General features: G+C 40.3%; 1 protein-coding gene across 1 annotated transcript in view; it reads right to left on the bottom strand.

Moving 5' to 3' along the window:
• Positions 1-1,437: 1,437 nt before the first annotated feature.
• Positions 1,438-16,534, bottom strand: part of celf6 (CUGBP Elav-like family member 6) — a 137,807-nt gene continuing 122,710 nt past the window's right edge. Inside the window, exons 12-14 of the mRNA XM_063882009.1 lie at positions 14,133-14,282; positions 10,854-10,923; positions 1,438-8,595 (exon numbers count right to left, since the gene is read on the bottom strand). Of these exons, the coding sequence (XP_063738079.1) occupies positions 14,155-14,282 (128 nt within the window). The 3' untranslated portion in view covers positions 1,438-8,595; positions 10,854-10,923; positions 14,133-14,154. The remainder of the gene's footprint in view (positions 8,596-10,853; positions 10,924-14,132; positions 14,283-16,534) is intronic.

Here is a 16,534-nt window from a genome sequence, read left to right on the forward strand (position 1 = left end):
AGAACCATGTTTGGAACAATCTGACTTTTTTTTTTTGTACAACTCAAACAAGGATAAAGACAACAAAACGTAATAACTTTCCCCTATCCAATCCATACTTCATGATTATCCCTCACTCTAAAACATTGGAAAAAATGGAACTGTCAAAAGAGTCTTGTTGTTCCATTTTCTTTCCCCTGGCCCCCCTCCTGGAGACAAACAAACAAACCCCTGTTAGCACTTTTCATTAGCTTTAGGGGTTACAGAACAGATTGAGTATCGACAATGCTGGCTGTCGAGGCTTATGGCTCAAAGGCAACAGTAGAGGAAAATCTCTGGGGTAGGAGATGCAATCGAAAGGACCAAAATAATTCAGCAGGACTCACTCCAGGAACAATCCAGTTTGTCATGTGGAATCATGGAGTGTCTGCCGCACAATGAGAAAGGGTCCCCGGGGACTCGGCACGGGAGTCAACATGTGAATAGCCAAGAGTTAGTGCCCCGACTGGGCACTCTTGGCCTTTTTATCACCTGCAAATTTAGCAACCATAAATCTGTTTCCACACGAATGCTACTACACGGACACACCGGAGAGGCCCATAAACAAGAAATGATGTTTGGTGTCTTGGGATGGTTTGGTCATTGATGCTCCCTGGGGTGTCATACTCTGCTCAGGGAACAATTACTGTCAGGGACTTTTGATGTTTTCCTTTTGTCGTGATGGACAGTTGAAGCTGCGGGAAATTGTTGGACCATGTTGATTTTCAAGGAAACAATTTACATGATTTCGCTCGCTGTGCACAGCGGGCTCTGGTTAGTGGCGAGACACAATATGGTATGGACTTTTCCTTCCGCTGTAATGGGTTTTCAGGCGCCTGGTGACTGCTGGTGGTCTCTGAGGGTTAATGAGGAAGGAGGAGGAGGAGACTGGGCCGTAAAAAGGACACTGACCATGGGGCTTCAATGTGACCCCACTCTCCTTATCGTAACGTCTCTGTCGATAAAACGCAGCATGAGGAAAACCTCTGATTAATCGATTGACCTCCTGTTTCTTATTCACAGATGATAACGGGCATTGCACCTGATTTTGTTTCCACTGTAACACCTCCTCGAGACAAGAGCTGAATATCCATTTCCCTTTAATCAATTCACAATTTATTCCCCTCCCTCTTCCAATCTCCCTTCCATTTATTATGCATTATTCGCCCTTTTTAAACGATTTTCTACTAACCGTCTCATCTAATTTGGTATTCGGATATGGTTAGCGCTGTTAGCTCAATTAAAACAATGACATGTCCTAAATGCATTCTCTCCACAATCCAAGTGAGAAGAGGACAGGGAACACTTCACATCTTTGCAAACCGGGTCATGCATGCACACCGGGATTGATCCAAACCTTCAGGATTTATTAAACAAAGCCATGTGAATAGACAAAAAGGAAGGACAAAGCAGACTCAATCTTCTACAGGACTGTGCTTTATTTTAGTCTAAGCAGAATATAATGAACTAGAGAACTACAGAGTTCAGGAGCACTATGGGAGTTATCACCCCGAATCAGGGAAACAGACCCGAGCCAACGCTATTTCAAATTACATCTCTGTTTTTAAACGAAAAAGAAAACAGTTTGTTCAAGTCAAATAATAAAATAAATGCTTATTCAATTCATTGTGAATATAAATACCCAAATATATCATGAATAATTTAATAGCATGAGAACAAATGAACAGATGAAACTAGATAGTGAAGCTGGGAATGCAATGATTCATGATACAAATCTACATGGTGCAAAATCACCTACGACTCAATGTAAATTCTTTAAAGGCTCTCATTGAATGCTTGATTGGAGCAAACTGCTCAGTTAGCTGTTTACATTTTGGTCCTTGTAACCAATGGAAATGGAGGTGGATGACCACATCCTTATTTGTGTCAGAATGGGCTTGAGGGATTGTGGTGGAGTGTATGTCTTCACAACAGATATTTTTTTAAAAGATAGTACATTTGGCATCCCCAGAATACAGTGTGTCTGACCACGGCTCACAGGTAGTACTGTCGGAAAGAACAGGCTGGGTTTAAGGCAGAATTCCCTCCTCATGTTAACAAGTCAACCTGACTGGAATAAAGCAATGTGGCGCTATCTACTGTTGGTACAATGTCTTCAGTGGATGGAATCACATCAGATAAACTGTGGGAAAAAAAAAGTTTCCTTATGTAAGAAAAGAGAAGATTAAATTAACAGATATGTCAATGATTCTTATCAACCCTTCAAAAAAAGGAAATAACAATTACATTGTGACAGAGATAGACAAGATAAAAACATTACAGAAATGGCCCAAAGACAATGAGATATGACGGCGTCGATCTCAAACCAATCTGACTGAAGTTTGCTATTTTTTGTCTTTTTTTTGTCTTTTTTCTCTCAAAACAACAAAAGGCCTCAAATGAGATTCTTTTTGAACATGCAATGCTGATTCATTTTAACTCAGTTGTGCATTGGACTCATTGTTCTGAATCCACATGACAGGTACCATCAATTATCCCTTTTACAGTGCAGTTTGTTAATTCTTGTGTTGATTTAAGAGCTTCCTGTGAGCAAAAAAACCCTCTTTGAACTTGCCCATCCACGAGGGATTTCATACAGGGATTGTGCAGCCAACAAAAAAATACAGAAAAAATAAAAAAATGATCAAAGTAAATCCGAATAAACCTCATGACAAAGGGTCTATCCCAGCTTCAGCAGATAATAACAAAGCGGAAGAGAAAATAAAGAACCAACATGAGTATAAAATCCCATTTTTGAACATCAGTGCTTCACTATACAAGAAATAACATCATTTCATCTTCAGTTTTGGATAAATTATTTCATAGGTTCCTTTTTCTTAGTTTCACTGAAATATATTAACTATTCTTTTTAATTTTTTTTAAACGTTTGAACATGTTCTATTGTACGGCTTATAAAGAAGGTTCAACATAATTGAAAAATAAGCTATATTGTATGTACAGGAGAAATGCAGCTGTGTGGTCAGGAGAGCTGTGGCAGATTGGGTCAAGCTGGCAGGGGGTTCTGCTGGGTTCTACAACAATTGCTCTCTTGTTTCTCCCCTTGACCTAACCACGTTCATGTGGGATCCACTGTGTGATTCGAAAATGACTTATGTACATGTTGAACAAACGAGTCACCTGGAGTTTCAATTTTTGCAAAACTAACCTCCTTAAAAAGCCCAAACTGTCACTTCTAATGAGTTTTAGAAAAGTGTTGTCGTGATGGCTGATGCTTTTTTCTTTATTTTTTGCGGTGAGCATGCAGATGGATGATCTCTACTGTCACTGTCATATCTGTTCATCAGCCCCAATTGGACTAATCCAATTACCGCACAGGCGATCTTTCTTCCGTCAGAAAAATCATGACATGTCGGCGTACACAGAATCTTAATTAACGGATCACTTCGGGGCTGTGGCTCAGCTTTGACACTAAGTCAAACACTTCCTTAAGCCTTGGTCCGACGCTTAGGGTTGTAGGATGCATGTTCAGAGCCCAAACTTAAGGGGCTTAAAGGAACTCAAACTCTCCTAGATCCCTGCACTGCTGTGGATACATTTTATAGTGACATCATTGTCCCACAGAGTTGGGAGTCTCAACACCAGCTGCTATACAACCGTCCTCTGTTTTTTTGTATTTAATAGGCTATTTACATTAAGGAATAAAAAAAAGGCTTCATTTCTGTCAGCCATGTTGTTGAACGTAATCAGACACCTTCAGCTGTGTGTTGTTTGGTGAAAAGGTTTTTCATTGTTACTTAGTTAGTTAGTCAGTTGGAATTGGATGGCAATACTATAAATCCAAATGTAGTTCATTAGCCTTCTTATATGTAATTCTGCCCGAGCTCCCTCAGTATCATGGGTAAGGCAAGGCTCTGAACCTCTCCACTAATCATGACATCATAGCGCCTGATGCCCTGAGTATTGGGAGTGATTTTGTGGAGTGTCAGTTTAGCACAAAGCACCCCCACCACCCAGTCAGTGCCTGTTTCAACCTCCACCCTTTTTCCATACAAAATCCCATTTCCACAGCAAAACCCTCTGAGTGAGATGACGGAAAAGCTCTCTCCCAAAGCAGCTATTAAATGAGAGGCATTAATTTCTTCCCTGTCCAACAGGTTCCTTTAATTATCTCTCCACTTTCAGTCAATTACATTTCACTTCCTTTCCTTGACAATCACTGCTATTTTAGGGTGAGTGTTATGCACCCAGGGGGTTGTGGATATGCTCCAGCAGTTCTCTGCTCTGCCTGCCATTGGCTGGGGCCTTCTAAGGATACATGCTCCTCTAGAGGACTGACCTTATGAGCAATGCTGTAGTGGCAACTGAGGAAAAGGTTATATTATGTATAAACCCCCCAAATTCTCATTTAATAATACAGGGTCAGAGTGGGGGCATGCATCAGTGGCAGTGAGCTCATACTAAGAGCGCTGGATATATACTCACTGAAACACTGATTTGCTGAATAAAGGCAGTATGAGAGGAGAAGAAAAGCCGGATGCTTCGGGGGTATGGACATAATACTTGACATTACCGTGTAGGATTTGCTTTGCATGTTTTACTCTCACTATAATTAGATTCATACTGATTCCTTTAGGTTAAAATGCCATGTTCTTTTTATCTTTTTAAATTAGAGGACACATAAAATACCACTTTTGGCAACAGCGTAGTGGTTGCCTTCTGGGTTTATCATTTCTCTTAGAGGTGAACCATGGCCTGGATTTAAAACAAGAGTAAACAGACAGGGAACGGGGCAGGCAGAGACTATTTTCTTTTCATGTTTTGGTAGTTTCCGAGCAGATTTTACAGCTATTTCTGTTTTTAATGCACGTCACCTCAGTAACACCCTCCCCTGAGTGTATAAGTTATAACAGTACCCTTCTCAAAAGTGTTGAAGTTCTGATTTCGCAATGCCTAATTTAGCCCTGGCATAGCAGCGATGCTACATGAACACTGCACTGTTAGCCAAGCAGACAGCGGGATACCGGGCTAGGCTGGGTTTTGGCTCACTGGAGACTCAACCTGCCATTAGTAGTGGGAACTCACACAGCATCAGATATAAGACAGAGAAGATCAGCGGAGCAGGCATGCAAGGTTCATGTTCAGCCTGACTCGCAGAATGTATTCTAAAGATGGCAGAGACAAGCACAGGAAATTTCATCGCTCATGGGACATTAGATTTCCCATCGATTAGTTCAGCTTCACATGAATAATGAGCACAAACACTTTGCAGAACATGGCTTTGTTTTGACCCCACTCCACGACAAATCATGTAGCTTGCTGCAATTTCACCTCAAATCTGATCAAGGGCTGAATAGGAGAGCTACCCTACTTGTTTTGAAGACATTTTTTTTAAAAGCTGTGTTTTTATGGCCTTGAATTGGCCGTGTTACTGTGCTTTGCAGGTGTCCCAGCAGGGATACACGCAAGAGAAAGAAAGAACTGTATTTACCTGTATTTATTAAATAATTTAATTTTGTGAATTAAAAAGAGAAAGCTGAGAAGCAATGAAACGCTACAAGAAATCCCAATAAAGATACTTCTTAAGAATTAGAGATTTTCTTCTAAAGTGGTTTTGACCCAATTTTAATGTTTGTGCCATAGGAAAAAAAATATGGTTTTATCGTCCAGCTTTCTCTTTTAGTTTTTGGTAGTGTCAACCTACTTTGCAAACACCTTGCTATTATATAGAAGGTTTTATCCCACATCCTCCTTGCCTCTTTGAGTAAATTTCGACAGCGTTATTGGTGCCAGGTCAGCTGTCAACAGCCTTGCCAGGGAGTAGGCACAAACATCATTCTCTCTAATCTTCCTTCTGTCATCCACGTGCATGCAGGGGACCAGCTCTCCCGTCATTTGGTCCAAGTGATTATCCCGGTGATTTTTCACTTGGTTGCTGCTAATGTATAGAGGCTGGTGATTACAGTGTGATTAGAGGGAAAGGTGAAATAGCATGTCTAATACGGTGCAGGAGATAATTGAAGGGTAGTGAGCGCAGACATTAGCCAGGTTTGAAAATGCTGTTCTGAGGGGAGAGCTGCTGAACGGTTGCGCCAAGGTTTAGAAAGGCATGGCTGCACTTAGGACAGGGGAAAGAGAGGGGGTTATATGGCACGTTGATATCAAATTAAAACCTTCTGCTTATGTAGATGACAAAGAATAGCAGTGCATTTAGCTATTGGCTGGCACATTTTATCAGTCCCTTTTTCAGTGATTTGTAATATTTCTGATCTCTGTCTGAGTAAAGCTAGTGAAAGAAGGAAGGAATGGCAAAGAGGAGAGTCTCAGTAGTAAATAGGAGTCCTTAAACCCTGTTGTTAAAAAGCACATAGCAGAGATATACTGTTTGCCACCAGGAGCTTGTTTACAGCTTCTACATTTCCAGATGAAGTCATTGGTTTTTATCCTAGAAGCATCCGTCTAAAAGATCCCAATGTCATGTTTGGTTGTTGACTTCCTCTCTTCACCTCCCTCCCTCCTTGCTTAGCCATGCCTCTTACCGCCAGCTGCCACTGCTCAAAGGGCTAGTGTACGGATGTGAGCTGGTGAGAAAATTGGGAAGTGTTGAGAGTGACTGAAGCAGCATCGCTCCTCCCTCCAGACTCATGCCAAACATATTGATCTGCTTTTTGGAGAAGAGCCTGCATCCAGGGCTCTAAAACAGTCAAAATAAAGGCTCTAAATCAGACAGAAGTGGAGTGCTTTTCTCTGTCCTGCCTGGCATCGGTGTCAGAGAGGCTACAGTCGAGCTGAATTATGGAGTTTACATATTGTCTGTTTAAGCGTTGGCTCTATGTATAATACATGAAGAAAGCAGGTCGGGAATATGTTAATAGAGGAATTTACATTAGATTTGACAGAGCAAAAATGAGCTCTAAAAGCCTGCACTTCCTTGCCATTAATACCGTAAATAGTTTGTCTTCAGGGACATTGTATCCGGATTTTGCAGCTGATCGAGTGGACACATAGTGTATATCCTTGGCCTGTCAGTTATAGTCCTGCTTGTTTACACCAGGCATACTTTGTTTTTTCTGACAGATTCCTAAGGGCCGTTTCATTTGTATACTGAGTTCATTCTGCTGGCAGTTTCAGTAGCTGTCACCTTACTCCCTTTCTGTTGCCCTCGTGACCATCCATTTGTCCATCTCTCTAAGTAGAACCATTACCCCTTAACAACTTGTGGCTTCATAATTCACACTCCTTGTTGCAATACAAAAGGTCAAGAAAAAAAGAAAAACACACCCCATGTCCATTTTGCTTGGTCTTTACAGTGGATTGTCGCTTGAACACCAAGGCTAGTGAGAAGCCTCAGACGTCTGCACCCTGTCCAGCACAGACATTAGTAAGTTCTGTCCTTTTTTTGTTTTTTTTTTACACTCTCTCTGCATTCTTTTTTTTCTTCCAGAACAGTCTGTTCGTAGCTGTCAGAGAGTGCGGTGACTTAAACATCATGATGAGCGAGATATCCAGTGGCTGATACCTTAACATCCAAGAGAAAGAGACTCGTTGCGTACAGGGGCGGATGAATGTTTTCCATTTTCCTTCACTTTTGCCCACATTTCATTACGACTTCAAGTATTTTTTTTTAAACAACAGCAAAAGTTAGCAAATCTACATTTTTTTTCTAATCTACTTTACTATACTACAACCTGGTGCTAAATCAGCATCCAGAGCAAAAGATCAGCCCCTATACTACGATGCCATTTCTTTTTTTATACATTATTTCCATTTTCTTTTATTCATACTTACAGTAGGCCACTGGATATTGATTTAATGATTTTTTTGACTACGAGTAAATTGTAATACTTGCAGCTACAAGGTATGAGTTTTTAAATATATATTTATATATTTATATATTTATATTCTTTTAAAAAGCGTTTAGTCCTTTGGTCCCTATTTCCTAAGGAATGATGCATGTAAATTATCCTGGATTCTCCTCTTCCCTCCTCATCTTCTTCCTCTTCTTTTTCTTTATCTTCTTCTTTTTCTTCTTTGATCCAGAGCTTGCCCTGTCACAGAGCACAACACCTGTGTAGGCACAAAAACCAAAATGGCAGCAGGCTGGTGTGTGTGTTTGTGTGTGTCTGTGTGCGCGTGCACGCATGTGTTTGCGTCAGTACTTGAGTTGGCATTTGCACGTATTTATACATGTACAAAGTCTTTTTTTTTTTCATTTTTCATGGTTTTTTTAAGTGTAGTATCTTTAAATGTGTATGTCTGGTATGTGTGTTTACTATATCCTGTGTCAGTATGCATGCTTTGAGCATAATGAGTCTATAAAGGTTTTTTTCCCCCATCATGTCTAAAAAACAGCAGCAAAAAGTTGGTCTCTGCAAAAAATCTTCTTCCACAGACGCCAAAGCAAAACAGGGAGAAAATAGGCATTTGCGAAGAAAGAAAAAAAAAAAAAGAAGAAAACCAAATAACAACAACTCTGGGATCCTTTTTCTCAGTCACCCAATCTTTCAGCGGGTTTTCAGCAGGATCAAGGGACCACCCTTCCTTCATGATATGTAGCAGAGCAAGAAGTCTTTGTACTTTTACTGCACTTGTGGAAATAAGGTGTTGTGGCCCTTCATCCTGTGACACAGAGACAGAGCGAGAGGTAGGGAGAAAGAGAGGGGAGAATAAGGAGAGTGGATTTAGAGAGGCTGTGGCAAACATGCTCGGGGTTGCTGGCTCCTGGTTATCACACAGACTGACAGGCACAGCCAACAGCATGAGAAACAGACGGGGAGGAGAAAAAAAAAAAAAGAGGAGTGTGTCAATCAAAACCAGAAATAAGTGGGCTAGAGGTGGGGTGGGAGATTTGTGTTTTAACCATATGGAACAGACATCTACACTGTGACAGCACTAATCCAAGGGAGGCCTAATTTAAACCGACTACATCTCCCTGCATGAAAAGAAACACAGCCGAGTGTTGCCCGAGATGTTGCTGTCATTCATCTTGTTGTTAATTCATTACAAACAAACTACCAAAAGAACGAGAAGGAAACATAAAGAAAACAAGACAGTGCGAGTGTAATGATTATGACAGAAAAACTGATGGTTGAACAATATATATAAATAAATAAAAGTACATGTTTGAAGAAATTGCCTGTAATGAGGATACCATGAAAAGCCAACCTAGCATCCCCAGCCTTTGTGTCGACAGTCACTAACAGTGTCCGTGCTGCAGAGCTTTGGATATAAAAGATCTGGTTTGCAGCCCATCATCCTTAATATGTTGTTAGCTATGATGCAGGTGAAGAAAGGCTCTGAAATCACAGCAAATCACTCTCCGGGAGCGAACATGAAAGGGACTGACTTTGTGACGGGAACACGCGCGCCCAGACGCTCTTTGTTCTACTGTTCCATTCCTGTAAATGAGCTTGTTACAGTTTCATAATAGATCTGCTTTTTAGATGTGAGAGTGGAGATTCTAGCTTATTTCTTATGTGTGCCAAAGCGAGCCCCGGCCATTAGCGGCATAAAGCACTAACCGTCACAATTACAGATGCCCTCTTTTAAAAGCCACTGGCGCTATATTCATCTACCACAGAGAAGAAGAAACACATAGTGGCTTTAAAATAGATTTTTTTTTTCTCCCCCAAGTAAACAGCTTCTTAGAAAACCTCCCAAGTATTTCACCCTTCAACTTCGTCAGATAATAAAGAATTCAGTTCATTTTTTTTTCTCAAGCTTTTTGTCAAAGCATGCCATCCTGCCAAACAGCCAGCTACTTAGATGGCTCCATAAAAGGCACCTTGCAGTTAAGAGGCATAGTTGATGCCAGAAAGACCTTATCCCTCCCATTTTCTGTAGCTCGACACCCCCCTGAGTTCATTGGATAGACTACGGGAGGGAGAGTCGCCTGCAGGGCTTCTGAAAGAATAGGGCAGTATGAGTTCGATGAAAAACTCTTATCAGGGTTGGGCCTGGAGGGATGGAAACAAACTCATTTGCTAAGAAAGGAACTTTTCACTGTGAAGTTGTTTGCTGCCTTGTCTTTTTACAGACAATTATCTCAGATAAAAGCCACTAAAACAGAAGCGCTAATTTATCTTATGGCATAATCCTTCTAAAAGCAACAGCAAATACTCATCCAAGGTATTTGGCTTTTACTTATACGCCTGTGTGTACAGTACGGTGGACATATTCTGGCCATGTGGGTCTGCTGTGCTGCCTGCAGCTCTGCTATCACGGCGTAATTGGTTTGCACCCTCATAAATAAATAAATGGGAAGCGATTCTCATGTTAGGCAAACAAAACAATCTTGCAGAAGTACTCCCTGTGCAGATGGAATCCACGAAGAAGTGGAGTGTCAACATTTGCCATTGCTCGCTGCATGAACGGTGGAGATTTAATTGGCTACACAAACATAGGGTCATCCTGGCCATCTCTCAACTAAACAGCTGTCGATCGGGGGGGAGAAAATGGTCCTTTTTTTGCAAAGATTCAGATTTTTATAAATAAGAAATAAAAAAAATAACACTGTTGACGTGAATGTGAAGAAATAGAAAATACAGTACATCCATACACATGGACCCCACAAGAGAAAGTAAAACATCACAAGGGCACACGGTACAATAGCACAAAGGGTTAAAGGCCACTTCCAGTTATAATCAACCAACCACGTCAGTTACATTAAGTACAACAGCCAAGAAAGGCATCGTTTTACTGCACTCCACAAACTGCCAATATACAAAATACAGTATATATATATTTATATATATTTAAAACGGAGGGCAGAAGAGATAGAGTTTAGAGATATCAATCAACGCCACGTCATGCAACGCAGTCACAGTCCCACCACATGACGTCATCCAAAAGAAAATGACACCATGGGTTCAACTTACAGCTGTGGGAACTTGGCCCCATGACAGGTGTGGGTGGGAGGTGGCTATAGCGGAGAAAGGCCACCTCACACTGTGATTGGTTGGTCAGGTTGCCAGGTTGGTGGGGGTGCAAAAGAAGGAAAGAAACAGTGGGATTTTCTCTTCCTTAAAGTCAGAATTCAAAGCACCCTTTCCACACGTATTCCACACTCTCACTTATTCTGCCTGATAAATCAAATGAGGTTATTATGGTCATTACCATAAGAACTGAAATGAACAAGTAAAACAGAAATGACAGAACACATAATCTTCAACACAAAAAAGGGTCTTTTCTTGTGCCTCGATGTGGTTGTGAAGTTTCTCAGGCTGACAACATTTGCAGGTTAGAAGGTTGAATTGATGTTTTTATATTCACAAAGATAACCCTTAAGGCAGAAATGCATATTTCAGGAACTTGTCCTGTCTACAGTAATTGGATTTGCCTTGCATTGTTTGCCATGAGGGTGGCCGTACAGTGAGTGCTTCAGCTTTTTTTTTGCATTAAGTTTATCTTTAAGACACAGAACACAATTTCAGAGTAGCAGGGCTCCTGAGACCAGTAGGAGAGAATGCTTTCTGATCGTGTTTTTAATTCAACTTCAAAGCGAATCGTCAGTATTAGAGGAAATAAATGGGGGCTTCTGAACTTATCTACATATTGAAGTTTTGTACCTACAAAAAAAAAATCATCATTCGAGTTTCATCAAAGTTTTTCATCATCATAATGCAGTTCATTTTAGAAAATTACAGTAGAACTTATTTCAGTCTTGTGCTCAAAAACTACCGTCTTCCACAATACAAGGCAATTAATGAGAAGAGGAAAATATTCTTTAAAGTAGATTGGTTAAATTTTTCATATCCAACTTCTTTATGTTCGATCCCTCATGGTTTTCTTTTAAGAATCTATAAACCAGGAGCCGGCTTCAGGAGCCCCACTGGGGTGTTTCTTCTTTAATGTTTTTTGTGTGATTGCTCTTGGATTTGGTCTATTGCTTTTCCTTAACTCAACAACAGAAGTGGTGTAATAACAAAAGAAAAACACAGGGATGAATTGTACCAGACCAGAGATAGAGGAGGACATGAAAACACACACACACACACACACACACACACACACACACACACACACACACACACACACACACACACACACACACACACACACACACACACACACACACACACACACACTTCCTGATAAAGTGACAGAACATTATTGTTGGAAATGTCTGTACTTGGCGACATTCAGAGTACATCTCAATGACTGCCCTGTCATTCAGCGCTGTGGCAGGATATTTTCCATTTGTTCCCCATTGATGTGCTAAATTCAAATCCACCCCCCCACCCTTCCCGCCCTCCTCTCGTCTCAGGGTGCTTTGAAAGCCTCTCTTCAATTAGCAGGACACGACTCCATTCAAACGCTATCAAGCAAGAGATAAAGGGAGCATCTATCATTTGTATTGCACACCACCTTCCATTAATGCCATCTTGTGGCTTTTAAGGAGTCAAATCTAAAACAAACAAATGGTATTACCATGCTTTTATTTATGGGGAATATAATCCAGGCGTATGTTATTGTAATGAAAAGTTGTCTGGCCAATTGAGCGAAGAGAGGATGCATCTATATTATTTGGCTCTGGCAGCTGCACTTTGTAACAGATGGGTGATGATTCTTTTGAATCAAGCCTGACACTGTGAAATTAGTCTTTACTGAAGGATGGTGCCACTTTAAAGTGAACCTTTCTTTTTATTATTTTGTAGGAAAGCTTTGACTTTGTTAGGTTCCAACCAAGGAATTGTGAGAGATTAGATATACCTTTTCAAGAGCTATTTGTGAAAAACAGGATCATTAAAAAGTTAGAAACAGCAGATACATGGATGGCATAGTTCACCACTGTTTTGTCACGATAAACTGGATTTAAGATTATTATAATAAACACAAAAGTAATTGTTGAGTTGTATTAAAATAACAATGTTGCTCTGAATGCTGACAAAGAGTTTGAACTTTTACAATCGTTTTGAACACTCTGTCCTTAGCAAAACAACACATTAGCATATAATTAGAAATTAGAAATACAATTTGTCTAGTTATTTGTATTTATTTATTTGTAACCATGGTATAATCATAATCAGTTCTTCTTCTACAACAATGCAATTAAAATGACATATGAGACAACACTCTTAATTGGATAACTAAGTTCAAATAACCTTACCATGATCCCATACATTTAAAATTGATAACAGGATTTATAAGTGCACTTTAACACTTTCAGCTAAAGGAGAGTTTAATGAAGTTTTACTTGAACTAAACAAACAGTGCTAACTGGGGTTTGTGATGTTTTCCACCATTATTCAAGCCACTGCAGTTTGTAGGGTGTTTACATTAAACATATTGTGTGTCCTTTTTTAGTGCAACCAATCATCATGCTGCTTTTTTCTACAAATATGATATCATTGTTCAGCTCCCTGATGAGTAGTCCCATAAGTAAAGGTTTAACTGAAAGCACACGAACGAAAGCTGATGCAGAGCTGGGTATTGATGATGTCATCAATTTACAACATTTCGCCTGCAGGTTAAATTTCAAACAGCAGAAGAGACAAATACAATTAAGTGGAGCTAAAGTGAAGAGGCCCTGTGTTTCCTTCAGACTCTCAAGCTTTCCCGGCTAATATGTTAAAGAGAACTTTGACCTAAAAGTAACTAAAAATGTCCCGTCACATTAGGGGTCGTTGTGACAAGTCAGATTATGACTACCACATTTGGACTTTAACTGCTTCCCTATTGGACCACATTTAATATTTAAGTGGGTAATTCATGCATCTTGTTGTTTTATTAGTCTGTCAAATTAGTTTATGTACATTTCCAGAATGAGTATTCTTTTTGCTAATGGGTTGTAATGGGGGTTTCTACTGTTGGTAAGACTGGAGGATTCTTGTAGGTTTATTATGTTTCTCTTTTCCCTACAGTAGCAGTCCACACAACCAAAAAAAGTGGCCTATAACTATATAAAGTATATTTCATGCTAAAAATTGTATTTTATGTTGTTATTTAATTGTTAGATACACATATGTTAAAGTTAAGATCATACATAAAATAGATTTGAATTCTAAATAATTATTGCGTAACAATTTGATCGAGATTTCAACCATTGCTCGGAAAATCATATTGTGCAGCAATACGAACTAAACCATTAAAGTAAAGTGAACAGTTTGAGAACAGGCATGGCATGGCATAGTATTATTGTATGGGTGTTACTGTACCTGGGTATGGATAGCAGACGAGTCAGTAAGGTCTGTTGGCATCCTTTGGCCGCTTTAGCTGCACCTTCAGCCTCTTCATGCCTATCTGAAAGCCGTTCATGGCCTGGATAGCGGCTTGAGCACTGGACGGGTTATCAAAACTCACAAAGCCTGAGAGAGCGCGAAAGAGTGGTCAGAGGGAAAAATTGGGGAAAAAAAGGAAACAACACATGAGGGGGAGAAGAATGGGTGAGAGATGAGACAGGAACAGGAGAAAGGGAGCCGGGAAAGAGATAGGCGAGATGAAAGAGAAAGAGGGGAGAAAAAAAGACCCTTTTTAACTCTCAACAATGACACAACAATAGCTCTTTGTTTTCTCTTTTCAGCGGATTAATTGAAAATCTTCGAATTAAAAAGATTACATAAAATACCACAAAGGCTAATAACACAGATATTAAAAATCAAACGAAGAAGAGCTATTAGAAACTTGAACAGAGAACAAAAAAAACATGAAAAGGTGTTAAGAGATTAGACTCGGAATAAAGAGTCGTGTGGATGTTTTTTTAGAACAAAGTGTGTGAATGTTACCTGAGGTGTGTGTGTGTGTGTGTGTGTGTGTGTGTGTGTGTGTTCTCCTGTATGTGTGTGTGACTGAACATGTATCTGAGTAAAGAGTAAAGGGCACGGGGGTCGTGACGAGATGCTAGGAGCAAGGTGTGTAGGACGGAGGCGCCTGCTGCTCTGAGTTATCACCTGGGTGTCGAGGCGGAATGAGCCCACAGCTTTCCACATCGGGACTCCTTGCCTGCTCTTATCAGACACCTCTGTGATTGACGGCCCGAATTTTCCGCCTGCCAGCTGATTTGATCACACCGCTATGGGTCCAATTTAATTTGGGGGGAGAGGGCAGGCTTTTGTCAGTGCGGGTGAGATAAGGCTGCTGCTTTTACAAACCCTTTAAACAAACTGAGCAGGGAAGGGCCTGTCAGTTGGCAGTGATCCCCATCCCAATCCCGCAAACACACACACACACACACACACACACACACACACACACACACACACACACACACACACACACACACACACACACACACACACACACACACACTATCCCTGGCTTTAACGGATCTCAATACCTCACATTTACATCCACATGCCAAACAATGCGATAGGATGCTGGGGGTCAAAGTACGGACGGAGAGAACGAGGATGTGTTTGAAATCCACGCACATTCAAATAATCTAAAATTAGAATAAAATATTTGAACATGTTCAGAGGTTTGGCTGCTTTTTCTCGAGACTGGCTGATGTTTCATATCTTTGATGCAACACTGAGCGTGTGTGGTTTTGTGCAGCTCAAAGCCCCGAATGGTACTACTGTTTGATGTACAGCTCTCACGGCAGCCATCCATATTAGCAGAATGTCTGTACGTGTTGTAATGTGATGCATTTTTAATAAAAACACACATAAGAATGCAGCAAAAAAGGGTGACTATAGGGAAATACAAGTCGAGGACCAGGAAGAGAATGATGCAGTACTTACATCTCACATTCCCACAGAAAAAAGAGTTAATGCGTGCAGATTCTGTGCAGTGATGGTGTTTGATACTCCAGTATTCTACCATTGCAGGGGGGGCTATAGTCTACACGTGAGGGACAGGTTCAAACACTGTCACAGGCTTGTAAAAACGTCCGTATCACTGAACGTCCTGTAAACACGTTGGTGAATTTGCTGATTATTGATCAAAAGATTGCACCTCCTACAGTTTTAATCGACTACATTTTCATACATGCATTTATTGTATGAGTGGAGATTTGCTTGTTCTTTCACATTTATTTTAAAGACTTTTTAAAGGTGTTAGAAATGCAAATCTGTGATCAGTACATGTATCAAAAGACAAAAGAGCAAAAAGAGCTTTACAACTTAAACGAGATATAGCTTTAGGTAAATTGCAACTCCTTTTTTCTTCTAAAAAGCAGTGTGTATATGATGTAAAGGCTGTGTGTGTGAGAGTGTGTTATTCCATTCTCAGAAGACCTTTTGAAATTCATTTTCAAGTTAAATCCAGCTAATTCCACCTAACAAGGTATGCTTTGATCACTTTTAAAAGTCAATATTGAGTGACTGAACGCAGAGGATTAAGACTAATGTTACATCCACAGAGACCCAGGTTAGATAAAACACCAGAGCTCCTACAGTGAATATCTATGGGGTGCACACATTTGCCTCCTGGATGGTCTATACGTGTGTGTGACTCATAAAGCACCACTAACTTAAAACAGAGTATCTTAATACCCGCCCCACTCGTGCTTTTCTGTCGTTTTTTTTCTTTCATTGCCTAAAGGGAATATTCTTATAATTCCTAAGACTTTTCTTCATCTCACCTGCACCTATCCATTTAATCACAAAGCAAATAAAGA

Source organism: Eleginops maclovinus, chromosome 4 (genome assembly GCF_036324505.1).
Source record: "Eleginops maclovinus isolate JMC-PN-2008 ecotype Puerto Natales chromosome 4, JC_Emac_rtc_rv5, whole genome shotgun sequence".
NCBI lineage: Eukaryota > Metazoa > Chordata > Actinopteri > Perciformes > Eleginopidae > Eleginops > Eleginops maclovinus.